Raw genomic sequence first — 19591 nt, forward strand, 5'->3', positions numbered from 1 at the left:
TGCACGTGCGAAGCATTCGAAAGCTGTCTTGATTGGACCTCACATTGTCGACGGATTCTCTCGCGTCAAGTACACGCAGCTGGTATCACGACCTCGGGGCACCATTCACGCTCTGTAATATGAGCAGACAGACGACCATGTCCTGCTGAATATTAGGGATCCCGCCCGCTCTCCCGTATACAAGCAGCCGAGGGCCGAATTAACACCAGCGTCGGTAATGACGTGGGGATCCTCAGTATCACGTGGTTGTGCTGGCTAAGATGTCAAGATATTTCATTCTTTTTGCAGTGTTGTTGTTACTAGACTTGTTTAGGCCTCTGGTATAATAGCCCCAAGACGAGAAGATTTGAGCCCCTTTTCACATTGTCCAGGGCCATCCACGATTAAACCTAGCTAAAATGCGAGCTCATATAATGAGAATGATATGGCATTACACCTTGCTGGTAGCAGCTCGTATATATGGAATGTCGACCAGGATGGAACTAACCTTGAACGCGAGAAGAGCATGCCTCTCCTAGAGCAATATTAAGGGCACATTCGCACTGGATATTCGGTAGTTCAAGAAGCTGCCGTAGTAGGATAGAGACAGTGGCTAGCCCCCTGACGCGGCCGGCGCGCTACGCTAGATATCCCATTTGTGTATTTATTGGCACCATAGTACCCTTCTTTTTTGTCTTTTCCCCCTCCTTCTTTTAGATAGCACTCACTTTATGAATCGTTCGACGAGCTCTACCGTCCGACAGAAGCGGGTACGACCAGAGTATATTCCTTCAACGCCGAAACCAGTCATCTCCTCCTAAACATGTTCCCCACTCTGCTCCTGGTGCTGGCTCTAGCAGGATCCGTCTTACCGATGGGTCTTCGATTCCCAAACCACACCGAAACGACCACCATATCTCTTGTCTCTCCCACGCCACCATATCCGCGGCCTTCGGCGCCCCCGGCGAACACCACGACCCCGGAGCCGGACGACAGCACCAAGGCGCTCGTTGTTGGCGCACTGGTCAACGAGCGTGCCGCAGGCAAGGCCGAGAGATGCAAGACGATTCACCAGGGTACTTTCGTCAGCAAAACTGTACCGTTTCTCCGCGACTGGAAGGCGGATGGCGGGGTGCCGGTACTGGGCGCGAGGAGCACCAAGTATATACTCGAGCGGCTGGTGCAGTACCAAAACGTTTACCGCCTGATGGGCACGGACGGGTCGGGGCAGCGGGGTGCGGGCGGTCCGTCCTTGAAGTTCCCGGGCAGCGTCGTCGAGGAGATCCGCGAGATGAAGTACGCGATCGAGGGCGGCTACATCTCGATCGGCGGCCATGACCGGATCCTCGACGCGCTGGATGTCATCTTTGATGACGTCTGTGCCGATACGGGGAAGATGGGCCAGGTCCCACTGATGGTGCAGGATTTGGTCGAAGTCGTCCTGCGTGGGATTTCTTCAGAGTTCCGAAAATCTCCAGGCGATCACAAGTCTCCACGGATAGGTTCGCATGGATATAATCTGGAGGACTAGCTTTGTACGTAAGACGGGGGCAAGTATTGTTCTTCGCGGCAATGGATGATGGGTTGCGACACGGCTGGGGTAGTGCTGAACTCATCATATAGTCCAATCCTCCCACCCCATCCTCCTTGGCCTTCTTAGTTTGGAGTTGGAAATCAGTAGGCAGACTCGCAGTCGTGGCGACAGAAGCATTTGGTTTGGCGGGGAAGCGACCAAGAAGCCTGCAGGATGGAAGTCCGAATCGATTTCAGCGATATAAGAGGGATGCAGTGATGGGAATCTCCTAAGCAACCAGCAGTACCAATAGAAGCTTAGGAAGCTACGACTTGGATTGGTGAAGGCAGGTAGGGTTGGACCTTGGAAGGCATCTACGTGCTTCCCACAGCCACTTGGGAAAACGATCATCACCCATCCAATCCAGGCATTCCCACGTGTGACGGGAGATACATTCGAGTACGCTTTGACATCTCTTTCAGCCCAATATGCATGTCTCAAAGCGGATCGCGCCGTCCCTAGTTATCCTAGGTGCGGCCGTGCCCGTCCTTGCTGCTACTCCATGGGCGGCGTACACTCCTGCGGCACTGGCAGCCATCTCTCAAGGCCCCGACCTAATTACATGACGCTGCCCGATTGCGAGTGCCGCGCCACGGCTGACGCTGGTCTCATCATCCGGTACGAATGAAGTAAGGAGGCAGCTGAGTGGATATGTGGCTGCATCAAATTAGTGGTCTAGGAGGTGGTAGTGACGGCGACGGCGATTGCGACGGCAACGGTAACGGTAACGGTAACGGTAACGGTAACGGTAACGGTGGCACCTCCCCAGGTGAATTAGGGGGTTACGCCACTGGCCAAGGTCGAGAGGTAGTGAAGCAGAAAGGAACGGTTACACAAAATGTCATTTGGCAGTCTGAAATAAACGTTCGAGTTCATAAGCAAAAATCAGATTTGCCCCTGATCGATGCAAGAACTCTGTGGTGAAAATGTACTTCGTTTTAACGGCAGGGTCACAACAGCGGCAGCGGCTGTCTCTTTGCCTTGGGTATACACCTGAGCTGATTCCCATGTCATGCTACAAGCGACCTAGCTACTTGCCATTTGTCGCTGCCAGGTAGATAGGTGCAGAAATGCATAAGCTATTGGGGCCCTCTGCCAAACATTGCGGGCCACGGCAATGCGGCATCGATTGACAGCCAACAGTGGGAAGGAGCTATCCACTGGCAGCCCTACAAGCCCGTCATTGGTGCGTACTTACCTCATGCGTGTGCCTACCTCCAGTCTGTAGGCACCACCTTTAGGCCTTTGCAGATTATGGATAAGCAACATTGCAGCCTGCTACGTTTCCGGCCTGGGTTTCCCAATCCGATGACTCCCGTCTACCGCGACGATGAGCAATAACATGGCCGACCAGACAGGAGTAGGTATTTGCCCAACCTCTTCACCGGCTTCGATTGGATGAGTATACTGACCCAATGATAGCCAAGGTTTAGCCGGCAGTATAGAGAGGACACCACCATAGCTTAAGACGGCCTGAGAACCTTCGTATACTTGACTTCCTTTTAGCTTTCTAATACACCATCCTGTTCCTACGATAATGTAGTCTACGTCTTTTCCTCCCCTGTCGCCGCTGCGACGCGGCAGCCCAGCCAGCAGTGGCCGCCCCCTCCGAGAAAGCGTCCCTTCGAGGAAGATAGGCTTCGCCGTGGTGTTCCCTCTGCCAATGCTGTCTGAGAGGGTGCTTTCGGTTCTTATTCTAGTGGATAAAAAGTAACGACGAAAAATGAACAAAACCAAATTCAGTATAGAAAAAGAAAGGTACTCTAGAATTCAGATTTCACCGAAGAGTCAGCGATGAATGCTTTGCTTTTAAACAATCCCCTTACTGAATAGGTAAAATCAGCCCTGCCCGTGTCACAACCTCCATATTAACGCCGTAGAAACTCATTACTCATCATCCTAGCCCTGTCCAGCATCGAACTCCGTTGCGGCGCACCCTGTGGTCTCTGTTGCTGCTGCTGTTGTTGTGCGTCCCATCCACCGTATGGATTCTGACCAACGGGGTAATAGGCCGGCTGTTGCTGTTGATGCTGTTGTTGTGGCCTTGGTTGCAGCGGCGGACTTGATGGGTGACCATTGGTTATTCCACTAGAATAACTGTTACTCCCGCCACCGGTAACGGGGTTGCTACCGTAGTAACCACCGCCGCCCTGTGTGGTGTACTCCGTGGGCTTCGGCGCAATGGGAGGCGGTGTTCCAGAACCTGCCGCGGACTGGCTGGGGAAGTACGATGGCGACGCAGATTGTTGTGGCCGCGGAGAGGCGGCGGGGTTGTAGGTCGCGTATTGTTGAGATGACGAAGAGGAAGATGGTGGCGGTGTTTGCTGTTGCACGTACTGTCTCGGCGGCCGCCCTGGAGTGAGAGACGGTGGCGGGGAAGGCGTGTTGCTATGGTTTGACGACGCGTGGATCAGTCCCTCGTAGGACGGTCTGGATATTGGCGCTGGGGCCGGTTTGCGCCGGATGTGCGGCGGCGGCGAGATGGAGAGTCCGACAGGCACATCGGCTGGGCGCTGTGTGTGGTCCTGCGAGATGCTGCTGATGCTCGGCAGGGGAGGAGACTGTTGCTGTGGCCACTGCTGCCAGCCGGGCCCGGCTTGTGAGCTGAACCTGGGCGCTTGAGACGAAGAAGGGGAAGAGGCAGCAGCAGGTGAAATGTTTTCAGTTTCGGAATGGCCCGGCGAGTACTGCTGGTACAGCGAGATCTGCGTCCCCAGTGCCGACTTGAGCTCCTCGGAGACCTGTTCAATTATGCCGTGCTGCTGGTTGTGTTCCCCTGTACGGTCGTCGTCGTCGTACGAAAGCCCTCCCGATTCACCATTCCCATCTTCGTCGTCGTCGTCATCATACTCGAGCCCCTGCTTGCTCGCCTCCACACTCCGCACCACGCCCGCCACCGCCATATTGCCCCCCTGCATCGCCGACCTGAGCGCCGCAAACAGCGCCGACGTGCGCTCCACCAGGATCGCGAGGCAGTCGTCCGCCCCCTCCTTCAGCGCGACCTGCAGCGCGTTCCGCCCGTCGTGGTTGACGTGCAGCAGGTCCGCCCCGCGCCGGAGCAGCAGGCGTGCGATCGCGTCGTCGTCGGCCGCGCACGCGACCGTCAGCGCCGTGTTGCCCTTGGCGTCGGCCAGGTCGAGGTCGGCGCCCGCGTCCAGCAGCAGCTCGACCGCGTCCCGGTACATGAACTCGGCCGCGTTGGTCAGGGGCGTCGAGCCGTCGTGCCCGCCGCGGAGGTTGAGCGCGGCGCCCTTGCGGACGAGCAGCCGCAGGATCTCCTCCTCGTTGTGCTTGGTCGCCGCGATGACGGGCGGGCCCTCGTCGCCGCCGCCGAGGTCCGGGTCCGCCCCGTGCTCGAAGAGCAGCTCCGCGATGTCCAGCCGGCCGGCCTCGCAGGCGCCCTGCAGGGCCGTCCCCGGCGCGAAGTTGGAGTCCTTGGTGAAGGCGTTGGCGTGCGCGCCTCGTTCCAGGAAGTCCTTCACAATACCCATGTGCCCCTGACCCGCGGCGGTTTGCAGGGCCCAGCCGGCAGGGTCGTTCACGTCGGCCCCGGCTTCAAGAAGCATAGCTATGATATCCTCACTGCCGTCGTAGGCAGCTGCTGTCAAGGCATTGCCATAGCTGGAAGGTGATCAGTCAGTATTGGTCCATATCAAAGGTTTAGCTTTCGGATGCAAAACTTACTCTGGGCCCGTAGCGTTGGGGCTCCCTCTGTATGGTTCGCCCAGCAGCAGCTCTACTGTAGTCTTCTTCTCACAGTCCGTGGCATGGTAGAGTGCACTGTCCACCGTCTCCTGCGATATGGCCCCGTTTGAGTATGCCCATGCCACACCGAGAAGATCGTTTTGGTCCTCAACGGCCGTGGCCGCTTTGCGGAAGAGGTTGTTGCAGTCGAGCCCGGGCTGCTTTTCGAGCAACACTGTGGCGACCTCCCAGTTCTCTTCGCCTACCGCGGCTTCTAGGGCCTGCTGGAAGTATTGGTGTTCGTGCTCGAATTTCAGCAGAGTATTCAGGACATCGGCACGGCCTGCTTCGGCCGACTTCACCAAGGCTTTGCTGTACTCCTGCGCAGGAAGCTTGTCCGCGTATTGCTCGACGAGGTACTCGAACATTGACATATCCGAGAGCAAGGCCGCTAGTGCCAATGGCGGGTCGAGGCCCCGGTCCTCATCAACCGTTAGAGAAACGCCTTCGGCCACCAGCAACTTTACGGCCTCGCGATTGCCTGATGATATGGCCGCGCTCACAACGGGACCGTAACTGTCCGAAACCGCGTTGGCATTGGCTCCCCGTCCTATGAGAAGTTTCATGACATCGACATGACCGCCGAGGGCAGCCATATGCAGCGGCGTACCAGTGTCGATTTCGATACCGTCGTCAATTGGCGACTCTCTGTCCAGGAGCGCTTGAGCGATCATAGTTCGACCGTAGCAGGCCGCCAGATGCAGCTTGACTAAGTATTAGCTTTGTGACAACACTTTTGGTGATATTTGACTTACCGGTGTGTTGTCCAGCTCATCTCGTTGTGCGATCTCGCCCTCGTGGCCGTTGTTGATTAGCGCTGTCACCAGGTCCCGAAAGCCAACCGCAGACACGATATGAAGTGCGGTCCAATTCTTAACATCCGAGGCGTGAAAATCGTTTTCCAGGATGTTGGTAAGGCGGTGAAACTCAAGCAACCATCGTCGACGGATGCGGGAATCCGGTTCCCAGAAGCCCTGCTCGACACTAAGGTCCTCGGCGATATCGATGGTGGCCTTCGAAGCATGGCGTAGCCAGTGCTTTACCGTATATGCCATGGCGAGTCCCCAGATCTTGTATACTTCTGGGTCATTGTCGCCATTCGATGACTCTGCGCCGTCGTCCCACTCGGCACCAACATCATAGCTTTCGTCATCACCATCGCTCTCGTCACTGTCACTATCCTCTTCGGCATTATCTCCACTCCCACCATCACCATCTTCTGCTGCTTCTTCTTCTTCTTCCTCTGCGTCGTCATCTTCTCCGTCCGACTCGTTCTCAAGATCAATGTCAACATCAAAGGCTTGTTTAACATGGTCGAGGCACCGCAAAGCAAGAATACCGTGTTGCACCTTGATGTCATGCGCCGACATACCCAGCAGCTCCTCCGCATTTTCGAGAAGGTGTGACTTGACCACGCCATTCAAGAAGGACACTGGGCCGTTGCGTGTCGTGGAGAGCAATGGCTTGCACAACTCAATCAGGCGATGCAGCTCCATCTTTTTCTCGTCGCTCGAGAACAGCCCGGCCAAGACGCCGAGCTCATCTTCCGTGGGGTCTTCGTAGGTCAGCACCATCGCCCTGAGCATCTCCTTGATCCTGTCGCAGTCGTCGCCGTTTTCTTGAAAAACCTGGCGCCAGGCATTGCTGAGCAGGGTCTGGAGGTCTTGCGGCAGGGTCTCCAGAACGCGGCGCACCTTGAGATCGCTCTCCGCCGGCTCGAGCTCGAAGAGCTGCACGCAGGAGATTTCGATCCATTGCGTGTTCTGGGCCCGTTTTCCGAGCAAACTGCTGACATAGTAGGCTAGAGCCTTGTTATACTTCTTTTTCTTCACCAGGGATTCGACTTTGCTCTTGGCAGTTCTCTTCAGCGCTATCTGTACTTGATTTTCGTACTTCGGGTCTTCAAGATCGACGAGTCGAACTCCATCGACATTCAAAGCTTTCGCGACGATGTGGGATTCTCTGCTTGTGATGAACCATCTCGTGAGAGCTTGCCGCGATCCCATCTCGTTCACTGTTTCTTCGGGTCAGCCAATTGTGTTTCAACATTCGTGAACTAATTAGGGGCACACTTACTGTCCGAAAGTTCGGTTTGAATGAAGTTCATGAGCTTGATCGTGGATGCCGAGTTTTCCGGGAGAACATGGAGGTTATTCAAGACGAAAATTACCTTACTGCCGATTAGGGTATCGGTCAACATTTCCTGAAGAGTTTGCCAAAGATTCTCGATGGTGACCTGTGCCGGTGATTTGTCGCCTTTCGCTTTCTTGATGAACGACTTGGCATAAAATGCCAGAGCCCCTTGTTGTTTGTTGAGCTGCCTGATAAGGCTCTTGAGGATATCCTCGGCAGTACAGGAGTACTGGGATTGAGTGCAGAAGAAGTAGGCAATCCGCACGGGGTTCTGCTTTCGATCGGACGCGTCCCTCTTCTCGTAGTCGCTGATTACGGCCATTGATGCGCTGGTCTTCCCTCTACCTTCGTGAGCTCGAACCCATAAGCAATCAACTGGCTTGACAGTCTCCGAGCCACCACCATTGCCCGTTTTGTCCTCGGCCAGCCAAGCAATATATTCTGGGTCCTTGGTTACCCAATCAGAAGGTGAAAACGTCCCGGCAGCGGCTTTACGCCTCGCTGGAACGCTGCCTCCGTCAAGAGCATCGTCAATTGCGTTGGTCATCTCCTGGTCAACCCCACGCACCGAGTTCATCCGATTCTTGACAGTGGACTCGGCGGCGTTAATCCGATCCTTGACCTCGTGGCGAACGTACTGGAAGTGGGGATCTTGCGCCGACTTGAACTTGACGAGATCACGATGGCCGGCTGCAAGTCCCATGTTGAAGTAACCCTCCAGGGTGGCCGATTCTCGGGTGACGAACATGGCGTATTTCGCAGGGAGTGGTATGTTGCCGAAGACACTCGGTAGCTTTGCCAAGCTCGAGAGCGAGGTATCACGCTCCTCCCAAAAACATGTTATTGCAATGTTGGGACTGACTTGTCTCACTCGGTCCAAGAATTCGTCCACAAGCTCTCTCAGCTGAGGGTTGCCAGTTTCCACTGTGACTTTGTGTTAGTGCTTTCATGAGCTGGATAGAAGCTGAGAAGAGAACTTATGATGTCGCACTAATATAATACGACGGGACGCAGAGTTGGGGAAAACCTACTATATTTCAGCAACTTGGAAGGTATTGCCTGATCAAGCTTCTCTGCAACGGTAGCATACATGTACGCAGCTGATGCGGCATCGGCGCCTCTGAACGGCGTCCCAAAAGAAAATGGTGGCAGCGATGGCCTCGAACATGATTGGGAACCGCTTCCTGTGAAAATCCGCAAGGACGACAGCCTTGGCGATCACGAGCCCACCCATACTATGTCCGATGAATACAATCGGCCGCGCCTCAGATTCCTGTTTACGAGTTAGACGATCCCCTGGCACATCTGGTGTAAGGAAAGAGGACAGCGGATCCAAACTCACCTTGTCTCTGTGGGCAGCCAGTCCCATCAAGAGGCCCATGGAGAGGTTGTCCATAAACTGCCTGACTTTGAACGCGCCTTGCCAACATGATTCATACATATACAGCAAGATCCGAGACCTTGGGAAGTCTTTGGCGAGACTATCGGTTGGCCACTTGAAGTGTTCTTCCTCCCAGCATTCTTTCGGATGGGCGCCTAGCCCGGGGACAAAGACGATGCTGCTTCATAGTTAGAGAAAACCATCGATGGCAAGCAAATAGTCGTCAGAAGTTCTGGACTCACTCTACTTCTGGCACAAAGGTGGCATCGTTCTCGGGATATAGTTGTTTGATCCCCTGTTCCACAATGCTGATGTGTTTCTTCGGCCTGGGACCGCCAGCATTGGGCTTCCTCACGGTGACCTTGCGTTTGAGATCAGACATGGCGGAAGTGGCATATGCGCAAAGACGGGGATTTGGTTGTTGGGCAGTGAGCCTCCGTGTTTTCGAAGAGTCGCGACCGGATTCATAAGTAGGTTAGTCGAACTCGTTGACTTGAACAAGCGAGCATGGATCATAATATTAATGTAAGCCGGTGGCTGCAGACCCCTGCTCTGCATGGTTCGTAAAAGCTGTACTGTAGGCCAGTTGACAACAGCATGGGGCATGCCATGCCATAGCCCCCAATTGCCTGTTTTGCCGCAGTAATGGCCGCTGACAGAACCAGCATTCCGTGCGGCTGAGGCAGGCTTCTGCACAGTCTAATTTGGCACCGCATGGGTTGGGCTCCAAATAGCAATGTGACCGTCAGCACTTGAGCGGATGGGGTTAGATCATCGTTGCCGTGGCCTATCCCGTCCGTTACCCACACCTCTGCTTAGGTGAGACCTATGTAGTATATCTCCGTTTCTAGTAGTGCGACTGGGGGTCTGATGGGTTGAACGTGCCTTGAAAAAAAGCGCCGGTGTGGATTGATCGAGACCCGATTCACCCCGTTCGTGGTGGGAGTTGCTATTTTGGGGAGTCGAGGCTCCGTCGCCGCCCAGCTTAGTCTTATATTTGAGGAATGGCACACCCGACAAGCTTTTTGTCCCGAGCCAATCCTTCTGCGAAATCCTATTAGCAAATAGTGCCCGACGAGCTCAATCACTCATGGATAACAAACCATCGATATCGCTTCCTTTCACGACGCAGGCGTTCAAACAGGGCGCTTCGTCATCGTCGCAAGAAGTCGCTGACCTCAGCAACTTGCTTCCTGCATCGTGCCGCACCAAGCAGGACCACATCGTTTCGCCCAAGATCGACGATGCCGGTGGCTTCTTCGCGCGCGAGCTGCGCGTAAACCGACTCGACGGCGTGCGTGACTGGCTGTGGGTGTGCGGTCGTCCGATGCCACCGCGACCGCTGCACCACCAGGTCCTCATTGGGCGCGACGTCGCCATCACCGAGAATCCGGAGCTGCATCTTGTGTGGCACAATACCCGCATCTTCCTGAAGCCGCTCCCGGCGTGGTTATTAGATCCCAACGTATGGGCGCGCCATCTGCTTCCGACATCATCCTCGTCTTCTCCTTCCTCGTCGCAACATGGCGACAGCAACGATAACGGGGAACTCGCTGCGTGCGCCCGCGGCTTCCTGTTCTCCTACACGGCGCTCATCGCGTACGAGAGCGACTTCCACCTCGCGAAGGAGAAGAGACTCATACCGGAATCTGTCAGCTGGGATGCGTGGCGGACGTTGACGCGCGAGTACTTACAGGGCCACTGCTATGCCTCCGTCAATCCGCGGTACTGGTACGGCGAGCTGCGGCTGAGCCGGCTGAACAAGGTGTACCGCTTCGCGCGTGGCTACGTACTGCGCGGCTACTCCAAGGTGGACGCGCACACCGTCTACGTGGACCTGCTGCGCGACAACTTCGGGGTCCTGGCCACGATCCTGGGGTACGTGGTCATCGTGCTGTCGGCGATGCAGGTGGGGCTGGGCGTCGACCGGCTGCAGACCGACAGCACGTTCCAGAGCGCCAGCTACGGCTTCACCGTCTTCTCGATCCTGGCGCCCTTGGTCACGGGGGCCGGTATCGTGGGCGGGGTGTTGACTATGGTGGTGAGCAATTGGCTGGTGACCAAGGACTACGAGCGCAAGCGGTTCAGCGAGATGGGGGTCGAGCCGTATTGGCGGAACAAGCCGACTAAGGAGCCCGCCACATCGGCACTCAAGGGATACAATACTGTCGCTTCGGAGTCTCAAACAGGAGGAGTATGATACAAAACTAGCCTCAAAAGTGAGCCTCTTTTCGAGGTCAGCGAAATAATATGAAGTACAATTCTGCTACAGGGGATGATCTTTTTGGTTTTCTTGAAGATGACTGGAAGAGAATATTCAAAGGGGCGACATGTGCTGTTATGGAAGCCTTGTAAATTTGTGGTTGGGGCCACGGACAGTGGATAGGAGGCCCTGTAAGTCCGCGCTAAGAATTGCCCAAGCCCCAGCCCAAGCATTCGCCCAGTGAAGAAGGTTGATGGACATGGCCTCTGTTCTGTGACGTCTCACCTCTGCATGCATCTTCTCCATGTTCCACCATATCTAGCCAGACACAGAGGTAAAGTATAAGTAGGTAGACATGTAGGATTTCAGCTCTCGTATTGAAGCTCTGAGGTATGGCAGCTCGCTGAAGATTGACAATGTCGCATCGGATCACATGGCACCGTCAAAGTCACATCCACTACGGAGTAGCTCCCGGCAGCTTGCGCCCTTCATGTCATATCGACAACTTCCCGGCCTCCCCTCCCCCGCATCAAGCTTATCATGGCCTCCGCATCCACTCCAGTTGATTCAATATGTTGGCATCGTATGGGAATTGCTTACCAATTGGAAAGGCGTACATGGCGGTAGGCTGATGCGATTGACCGGTCTCTGTGGTTTCCCGACGGGCGTATTAGAGGACCACTACCCGTACCCCCAAGATGGGGGAAACAGCCTGCAATGGTTAGCTCTTTTGCCGGGCCACTATCGTCCGGCTTGGTTGATTACAACACCCCGGGTTCCGACTTTCCTGTGGATATATCTCCATGTATCCTAGTCCTAGTCAGAAGAGACTTCAATCGAAATCGTATAAATCGGATGAAGTCCTCGTGAGCATGCCTGATAGACTAGACTTCGCAGCCCAGCCACGCACAACTGCCAGCCCATCATGAAACTCCCCAGCCTCCTCCTGCGCAAGCCGCCGGGCTACATGCTCGCCTGCATGGTGTGCTCCTTCGGCGGCTTCCTCTTCGGCATCGACACCGGCATCATCGGCCCCGTCACGGTCATGGACGACTTCAAGAACTACGTCGGCGACCCGTCCCCGACCATCCACGGCCTCATCGTCTCCTCCATCCTGATCCCGGCCGCCATCTCGTCCTTCTTTGCCGGCAAGGTGGCCGATGCGCTGGGACGATCCCGGGGGATCGCCGTTGGTAGCTTTGTCTTCGGGGTCGGGGCCGCGCTCGAGGCGGCCTCGGTGCATATCGGCATGTTCGTGGCGGGGCGTGTCGTCGAGGGGATTGGTGAAGGGTTGTATCTTGGCACCTTGGTATGCGACGCCCAATGCCCACCCTCCCCTTACCATTGCTATCTCGAGGGACTGGAGCGCGTCGTCTCGCTGGGCCTTGTCTTTCATTAAGTGAATGGCTATTGCTAACCTGCGCGTGCCCTAGGTCGTTTACATCTGCGAAGTCTCCCCACCCCGCCACCGCGGCGCCCTGACCACGGCACCCCAGCTGCTGGCCACCCTCGGCCTCGTGACGGGCTTCTTCACCTGCTACGCCAGCGCCGACATCCCGTCGTCCTTCTCGTGGCGCCTGCCCTTCCTCCTGCTCGCCGCCTACTCGCTCGTCTTCTCCGTCGCGGCCCTCTTCTGGCTCCCTGCCTCGCCGCGTTGGCTCACCCTGCGCGGACGCGAGGAAGAGGCAGCCGCGGCCTGGGAGAAGCTCGGCGTCGACGCGGCGGACCGCGAGAAGATCCTCGAGCAGCTACCCACGTCGGTCGTAGACGGCAATACTGCTACAGTCGACGCAAGCGGATCTATCGCAATGATGGACCTGGCTCCAGGTGCAAGACCAGCCAACCCAGCACCGCCCAAGAAGAAGAAATCCCAACTCCTCGACGTCTTCGCCTCCGACGCCCGCCCCCGCCTCCTCCTCGCCGTCTTCCTCATGGGCATGCAGCAGCTCAGCGGCATCGACGGCGTCCTCTACTACGCCCCCCTCCTCTTCCACCAGGCCGGCCTCTCGTCCAACGAGTCCGCCTTCCTCGCCTCGGGCGTCTCCGCCATCCTCATCTTCGCCGTCACCGTCCCCGCCACCCTCTGGGCCGACCGCTGGTCCCGCCGCGCCAACACCATCGCGGGCGGTCTCGGCATGACCTGCACCATGTTCCTCATGGGCGCCCTGTACGCCTCCGACGCCGTGCACGCCGGCGCCGGCGCCGGCAGCTGGGTCGTCATCGTGTGCATCTACCTGTTCGCGGTCCTCTACTGCGTCTCCTGGGCCGTGGGCATCAAAGTCTACGCCGCCGAGATCCAGCTGCCCGCCACGCGCGCGAGCGCCACCAGCATCGCGCACGGCAGCAACTGGCTCAGCAATTTCTTAGTGGCCCTCGTCACGCCCACGCTGCTGGCCAAGACGAGCTACGGCGCCTATTTCCTGTTCGGCGGCTGCACGCTGCTGACGGCGCTGATCTGCTGGGGTTTCATGCCCGAGACCCGCGGCCGGAGCCTCGACGACATCGACCTGGCGTTCCGCGAGAAGAAGAAGATCGGGGGCAGTCGCGTCGGCGCGGGCGCGGTGAGCGGTGTCCAGCAGTTCGCCAAGGCGTTGTTGTCGCGGCGGCGGGTGCTGAGGCGGATGCCTCCTACTGTGGACACTTGAGGGGACCTTGGAGGAAGGGGAATTTGATCCGTTGCAACTTGGGAATTGATGTTCATTAGAGAAAGTACTGACTCGTAGTCCCTAACGCTAAGCTAATACATGTAGAGTCTGCCTGATATGAAGCTGCCATTGTGCCTACGACATGCTGGCCTCACTTTCTGTATCTTGACAGATGTTTTCTTTGAACTTGATTCGTCTTCCCTGAACGCTGTAGTCCAGATTGTGCATCCGCTGAACGTTGGGCTCTCGCATGATCCTGCAGAACTTTTTGTGCGACTTGTCCCACCAGCCTTTGACCTGGCATCCCTAGACCGGAAGAGGCGACATTAGAGACTGCTGCTCACGAATTGGATACCGATCGGGGCTTTCTTGACATACCTAGTGGCAGTAGTAAAAGATCTTGCAGCCGCCACACATCCACAAGTCTTCCTTTTCCTTGCACACGCCGCAGCCATGACACTTTCTCTTCGTGCCGTATGCATCTGCATACTCCACGTAGTCGTTGTTCATCTGCAGCAGCTTGTCCATGGGCAGCGGGATGATCTAAACATCAGGATTGACGTCAGCCCAACTATTTCCTCGTCATAATCGTTGCGCAGCAGCTCCTTGCGGAATGGCGGGTCATGTAGGAAAGAAAGACTTACCAGGGCTTCCGTTATGCGGTATTGATGGAAAATGTTTCCTGGCTGATGATTCCTCGCGTAGTACATAGCGAGGGTGTTGCCGACGTTGAAGTACTCTAGCAGCCGAGAGTCGTCGTCGTCAAAGTTATTGTGTTTGTATTTAGGGTAGAATCTGGCCTCAAACCTTTCCCCTTCGCAGTCCTTGGCGAAGACTCTTCGCTTGGGTTGGTGAACCTCGGTAATCTGGCCGAGGAGGCACCAGTGAATGCGGTTTTTGCCTGTGATAGAGTCATAGTAGGGGCAATCCGGATCGCCGTCGCCATGAGGCAACTCCCGGAGGCTGGGGAAGTGGACGCCGTCGAATAGCTGAGGCATGTTGGTGATGATGATGTAGAAGTCTTGCAGAACAGAGAAGGACACTCCAAGTGCTGAACTTCGTTTCATTGACCTGACCCCCTACCTGCCTCATGTCCGAATGTCGAGCAGCCGGATGGTCGTGCCTGCTAAACTGTTTCCTCAAAAGCCGAGCCCGCCATTCTTTGCTGCACTGTACGGGGCGAAGGGTCGTTTAGAGGTATTGGCATAGTGTTTATTCCACTGGGTATTTTGGCGGAAAGTATTGCAGCAAAGCCTGCACGGTTTCCATGGTCAAAAGTCCACTTAGTGAGTAGACTGGATCTTATGCAGAATGTAACAGCTTATCAAGTTGGAATTGTCGTCGAACTGGTATGCAAGCAAGGGAAAAAACGCTTTATAGGTGGCAGGAAATGGGCGACCAAGGTCCGAGCCATCGCATTAATGAATTATATGTTCCTGAAGTGTGATTCCTCAGACATCTGCTCGGCACTCGGCAGGACATCGTATCCCTTCGCGGGCTTGCTCCGCCTCCGCATGCACCACATGCAGCTCCACACCGAGGTGCCGACGAGGCCGAGCACGCCGACGATGATGAGCAGGATGTGATCTCCGATGAAGCTGAACATGGCGCTGTCCCAGTTCGTCCAGGTGCCGCCATGCACCTGGGTGAAGAACACCCAAGGGTCGGCGCCCTCGCGCATGTCCATGAGGATGTGGTGCAGCGGCGCAAAGTCGTTCCCGTCGAAGGGCATGATGGAGCCGTCCCGGTTCAGGAGGGCATGGTACTTTTCCCACATGGCGGTCACGAACCACTGGCCACTGCTGTAGCTGATGATGACGTAGGGCAGCAGCCAGTTCCAGTTCCAGGGGATCAGGTGCTCGGTGAGCAGGCGGAAATAAGGGTGTTCCGGAGCGCCGCCCATGATGTTGTTGCTCAAGGCTCCCTCCCCACCATCGGTGGTAAAAGCTGGATAGTAAGTCAAGGGCGTCAAATCTGCAGCGCATCCCTGGAATCAGATTGTTAGCGACCGAATGTCTCAGCCAGACCAACGCGGGCAGCCACGTTTGGTGGCGGTCTTGGCGACACGCCAGCCAGGAAAACAACGTACATTGTCCAGATCGAGATAGATGCCGCCATAATGGCGGATGAGGAAGTAGCGCAAGACGTCCACCCGTTGGATGGGGAACTTGTAGCTATCATAAGTTGGGAGATACCAGGCGAAATGTTCCTTCAGGAACTCGCGGGAGTTCTCCATGGTCCAAAGCTACAGTGGTTTGGCATGTCAGCGAAAGTCTGATAGATATGATCATTGAGAGGTCGTCCATGTGGCATGGCCAATGGCATTGGACGTACTTTGTGTTCCCATGTTGGGTTCAGGTCCTTGCAGGTCTGGCGTGCGGCCGCCCAATGGTCGGGCAAAGTGTCATTATGAGGGTCCTTCCAGTTGTGGAAGATCTGGTGCAGTATCTTGGACACGACGGGTTTCCGTGGATCGGGTGTCGCGTTGGCGTGTGCTTGGGCAATTTCCCCTTGGGTGATGCGGATACCAGAATGCGGTTTGAAGAGGCCAAACAGATTGGCAAAGTTGTACAGCTTCCTCCCAATCGTCACACAGCAAATGAACAGCACAAGCGCAGTGAGTGCAATGGCGAGGCGCTTGGCGCGCAGTTGAGGCAGCATTGCGGCTGTACCCGGCCTGGGCTATGCGCTACTATCGTTTCTGGGAAAAGATTAGATGTTGATCCGACTTTGGCCAGATGCCGAATCGCGAAGTCTGGGCTGGTTCCGGTGCACTGGGCTCAATGACGTTGACTTACGGCCGAGATAGGATACGAGCAATAGATCGTCGTGTTGAGCAGATGGCGGGCAGCTCACATGCTCATGTTACGGAAGAAATTTGACAAGAGTTTGAGGGGGGACCGATGCTTGAAATCACTGGCAGGACTTCTCCTTGAAGCTAGAAACTGTACAGCACGCACATGCTCGGATGACGCTAACACTCAACAGTCAGTGCCCACTGCCCACCAGGCGAGGTCCAGCCCAGGCTGGCGGAGGGAAGCGAAGCGGCTTGCCGATAAGGACCCTCAACGTCTAGTTCTGGCATAACACGTACACCTCAAGACCGATAACTACATACATACGGCATATATGTCTTCCAGCTCGACCCATTGATATGCATCTTTTGATTCTATTGTTTTGCGAAATCAAGGATATTTCTGCTGATCTCGGATGCTTGCAAGGCGGGACAGAAACGGTGGGGCGTCTAATATTAATGCCGGGTCTTACATGGAGACGCTATCAATGTTGTTCTAGCGCTCTTGGACCCCTGAGCTACCCAACTACCGCCTGAGCATTAGCAGTTAGGGGCGAGGACATGTCTTTGTGCAGGGCCAATGCTAGCAATGCCAGCCAGCATTACCAGCTTGAGACGGTTGGATGGAGCAATGGAGCAATGGATGGGAATGGCAGATTCGCCATGACCCAAATTACCCGATTACCTAACCCCCCATCATCCATCCTGATCGCTCGCGGACTCGACGATGGCAACCGTCAGCCCCAACAAACAGAGAGACACCGACACGCCGAGGCCAGTCTTGGCAACATAAGTAAATGACCATGGCTTTGTCACGCCCAAGCATGCGCCGAGTCTGGCACACACGACCATTGACGGGCATGGCGCTGATTGAATGTGTTTGAGCAATTGTCGTCTGTCAGACTTCGGTCCAGCATCTGCTGTTGTCTTTCTCCCTCTTTCCTCCTGATTCTTGTCCTGCCTTCCCCCCGGCCGTCTTCGCTTGCTTGACAGCAATCGTCAGCGACTCCAGTATTTTGACTTCGCGCCTGCCACCCTACCTGACGCATCCACGCTTCCCATTGCCGATCAACCAGCCAGGCGGGAATGATTATCCCTCGCTCAGCAAGATGTTTGAGGGTCCTCCTCTTGCTGATTCTTGTTGGCCTAGTTGTTACGACTTTGCTACTCATGTGAGTTCTCTCTGCTTTTGCGCTGCGTCTAACTCTGCGTGCGACAGTCAGAATATTGAAGCGTCCTCTGTCTCCTCCCCCTTCTAACCTACCTCTTCGCATCAGACTTCACCGCCCAGCCACCACCTACGACCTCCTCTACGAGATCGCCGCCGAGGCTGAACATGCGCGCCGACTGCAGGAAAACCGGGACCTCGTCCAACGAACCGACATGAAACAATAAACGGGCGATGCCGCCTGCGAACGATGGCGAACCTACCTTTCTTCCCCCGTCGCATATGCCTGCAAGCAATCTTTAGCGGCCAACAGAGACCGAAGCTACGATTTGCGATGTTTCGATAGCCACTGCGAGACGAAGCCTGGAGTACTGTCTCACCATCCCCAGGCTGGCATTAGCTCATGCGCCCTGCGACTTGGCCAGCCAGAGTCAGGCCGAATACGAGGTCCGTCTCGTCACGCGCTACCCAGGCACGCAGCTCGATGACTTCAACGCCAACACGTACGTTTCCGAAGAAAGCCACAGCTCCAAGCAACGCGACACATACTACAACGGGGCGAACGAGGAACCTTCACAGGGTTTCAAGGAAGATAGATTTGTGTTTGCAACTTGACTCGGACCGAGGTGGAATATGTGCAATTGAAGCCACCTATGCAGGCCGACACGAGCAAGCCCCGTGGAGCGTGGCCAGAAACATCACCCAAGCGAGAACATATGCGCCGAATATGCGATTACTGCTGGAGACTCGTCTACTTGGCTTATGAGCACTGGCTGTAGTAGTCGTTCAGGGCCTTGCAGGTTCCCGACTATCGACAGGGTCAGCTTGGATTCTTTCGGGTGACTTGAACCCGGGGGAAACTTACTGCGCATTTGGTGCAGCCGGTGTAGCCGTTACCACCACACTGCCCGTATGCCTGAACACTGCATCCGCTGCCGCCACCACTGCCACCGCCATTACCACCACCGTTGCCGCCGCCTGGTGATGATGTCTGCGAGGGTTGGGGAGAGGCCGTCAGAGTTCCTGCCGGGCCACTGCCGGGCTTGCAGGTGGATTCGCAGCCAGCACAGGCCCCTCCAGCCTTGCGGGTCGAGCCGCCCGAGTACACCGCCGGGCCAGGGGCCGTGTACCCAGACATGGCGGCGTGGATGTTGACGAGGATGCCGGGGTCGCTGGCCTTGTAGGCACCGGGAAAGCTGACAGTGGCGGGCGCGGCAGAACCGCCCCCGCTGACCGTCAGCTGGAAGCAGGTCATGTAGAACTGGGCTTGACCCGAAGAGCTGGCCGTGTGGAGAGCGAGGGCCTCGGCGCGCAGCAGGTAGTCGCCGCTCGCGATGTCCTTGGGGATCGGCACGTCCATGCGCCCACAGCAGGTGTTGATGTCCTTGGTGCCCCAGTAGTCGTCATCGCCCGAGCCGCCGCTGCCCTTGGCCCACGTGTCTGCGAAGATCTTGAACCAGCCCGCCGCCCCATCTGCCGATGACGCGTCGCTCACCTTGCTCATGTAGACCTGGACCGGTCCGTAATGGGCCCCGCCGATGGCTTCTGCGTTGCAGTTTCGATCGCCAGGTTGCTATCATCCGGGCAGAGGAGTCAGCTCAGGGTTCTACTCTTGTTGAGGAGGTTGCATGGGGAATGGTAGCTTACCTGGTGGATCTCCACTGTGACGGTATCGCCGGCTTTCACGGGGCACTTCTTTGCCACGGCGCCACTGTTGGCATTGCAGCGGATGTTGTTGGACGAGACATCGGTCACGGGGCTGTTGGAAAGCGGGAGACGGGCGCACTGGGCGCCGTAGTCAACGCCGTTGACCCACAAGTCCTGGAAGGTGGCGTGGGAAGCGACTCCGCGGGCAGCCAAGGCCGCCACGAGGGCGAAGGTGGAACGCATGGTGGTGATTCGCAACGTCTTGGCTGATGACTGGTTTGGTCTCGAAGTTCTCGAATGCAGTCACAAGATCCCTCCACCGAT

General features: G+C 56.3%; 8 protein-coding genes across 8 annotated transcripts; 4 read left to right on the forward strand and 4 right to left on the reverse strand.

Moving 5' to 3' along the window:
• Nucleotides 1–802: 802 nt before the first annotated feature.
• Nucleotides 803–3226, forward strand: PG986_000075 (uncharacterized protein; the record flags this gene model as incomplete). Its single annotated transcript, XM_066836297.1, has 5 exons — nt 803–1481; nt 1975–2170; nt 2224–2359; nt 2615–2738; nt 3096–3226. 5 exons carry the CDS (start codon nt 803–805, stop codon nt 3224–3226), a joined length of 1266 nt encoding a protein of 421 aa, XP_066705190.1.
• A 220-nt stretch (nt 3227–3446) lies between these two features.
• Nucleotides 3447–9192, reverse strand: PG986_000076 (uncharacterized protein; the record flags this gene model as incomplete). The annotated part of the gene is made up of 7 exons (XM_066836298.1): nt 3447–3613; nt 3657–5173; nt 5237–6000; nt 6052–7310; nt 7373–8333; nt 8520–8988; nt 9053–9192. 7 exons carry the CDS (start codon nt 9190–9192, stop codon nt 3447–3449), a joined length of 5277 nt encoding a protein of 1758 aa, XP_066705191.1.
• A 708-nt stretch (nt 9193–9900) lies between these two features.
• Nucleotides 9901–11010, forward strand: PG986_000077 (uncharacterized protein; the record flags this gene model as incomplete). Its single annotated transcript, XM_066836299.1, has 1 exon — nt 9901–11010. One exon carries the CDS (start codon nt 9901–9903, stop codon nt 11008–11010), a length of 1110 nt encoding a protein of 369 aa, XP_066705192.1.
• Nucleotides 11011–11938: 928 nt separating this feature from the next.
• Nucleotides 11939–13658, forward strand: PG986_000078 (uncharacterized protein; the record flags this gene model as incomplete). Its single annotated transcript, XM_066836300.1, has 2 exons — nt 11939–12322; nt 12447–13658. 2 exons carry the CDS (start codon nt 11939–11941, stop codon nt 13656–13658), a joined length of 1596 nt encoding a protein of 531 aa, XP_066705193.1.
• Nucleotides 13659–14036: 378 nt separating this feature from the next.
• On the reverse strand, nt 14037–14656 carry PG986_000079 (SET domain-containing protein; the record flags this gene model as incomplete). The annotated part of the gene is made up of 2 exons (XM_066836301.1): nt 14037–14201; nt 14303–14656. 2 exons carry the CDS (start codon nt 14654–14656, stop codon nt 14037–14039), a joined length of 519 nt encoding a protein of 172 aa, XP_066705194.1.
• Nucleotides 14657–15084: 428 nt separating this feature from the next.
• PG986_000080 (mannosyl phosphorylinositol ceramide synthase protein) lies at nt 15085–16319 on the reverse strand (the record flags this gene model as incomplete). The annotated part of the gene is made up of 3 exons (XM_066836302.1): nt 15085–15645; nt 15748–15903; nt 15993–16319. The coding sequence occupies 3 exons, from the start codon at nt 16317–16319 to the stop codon at nt 15085–15087; spliced, it is 1044 nt and encodes a 347-aa protein (XP_066705195.1).
• A 796-nt stretch (nt 16320–17115) lies between these two features.
• PG986_000081 (uncharacterized protein) lies at nt 17116–17847 on the forward strand (the record flags this gene model as incomplete). Its single annotated transcript, XM_066836303.1, has 2 exons — nt 17116–17245; nt 17672–17847. The coding sequence occupies 2 exons, from the start codon at nt 17116–17118 to the stop codon at nt 17845–17847; spliced, it is 306 nt and encodes a 101-aa protein (XP_066705196.1).
• A 533-nt stretch (nt 17848–18380) lies between these two features.
• On the reverse strand, nt 18381–19510 carry PG986_000082 (glycosylhydrolase family 61-5; the record flags this gene model as incomplete). Its single annotated transcript, XM_066836304.1, has 3 exons — nt 18381–18428; nt 18486–19193; nt 19268–19510. The coding sequence occupies 3 exons, from the start codon at nt 19508–19510 to the stop codon at nt 18381–18383; spliced, it is 999 nt and encodes a 332-aa protein (XP_066705197.1).
• Nucleotides 19511–19591: the final 81 nt, after the last annotated feature.

This window comes from Apiospora aurea (genome assembly GCF_038362705.1).
Source record: "Apiospora aurea strain CBS 24483 chromosome Unknown utg000001l_segment0_segment0, whole genome shotgun sequence".
Classification (NCBI taxonomy): domain Eukaryota; kingdom Fungi; phylum Ascomycota; class Sordariomycetes; order Amphisphaeriales; family Apiosporaceae; genus Apiospora; species Apiospora aurea.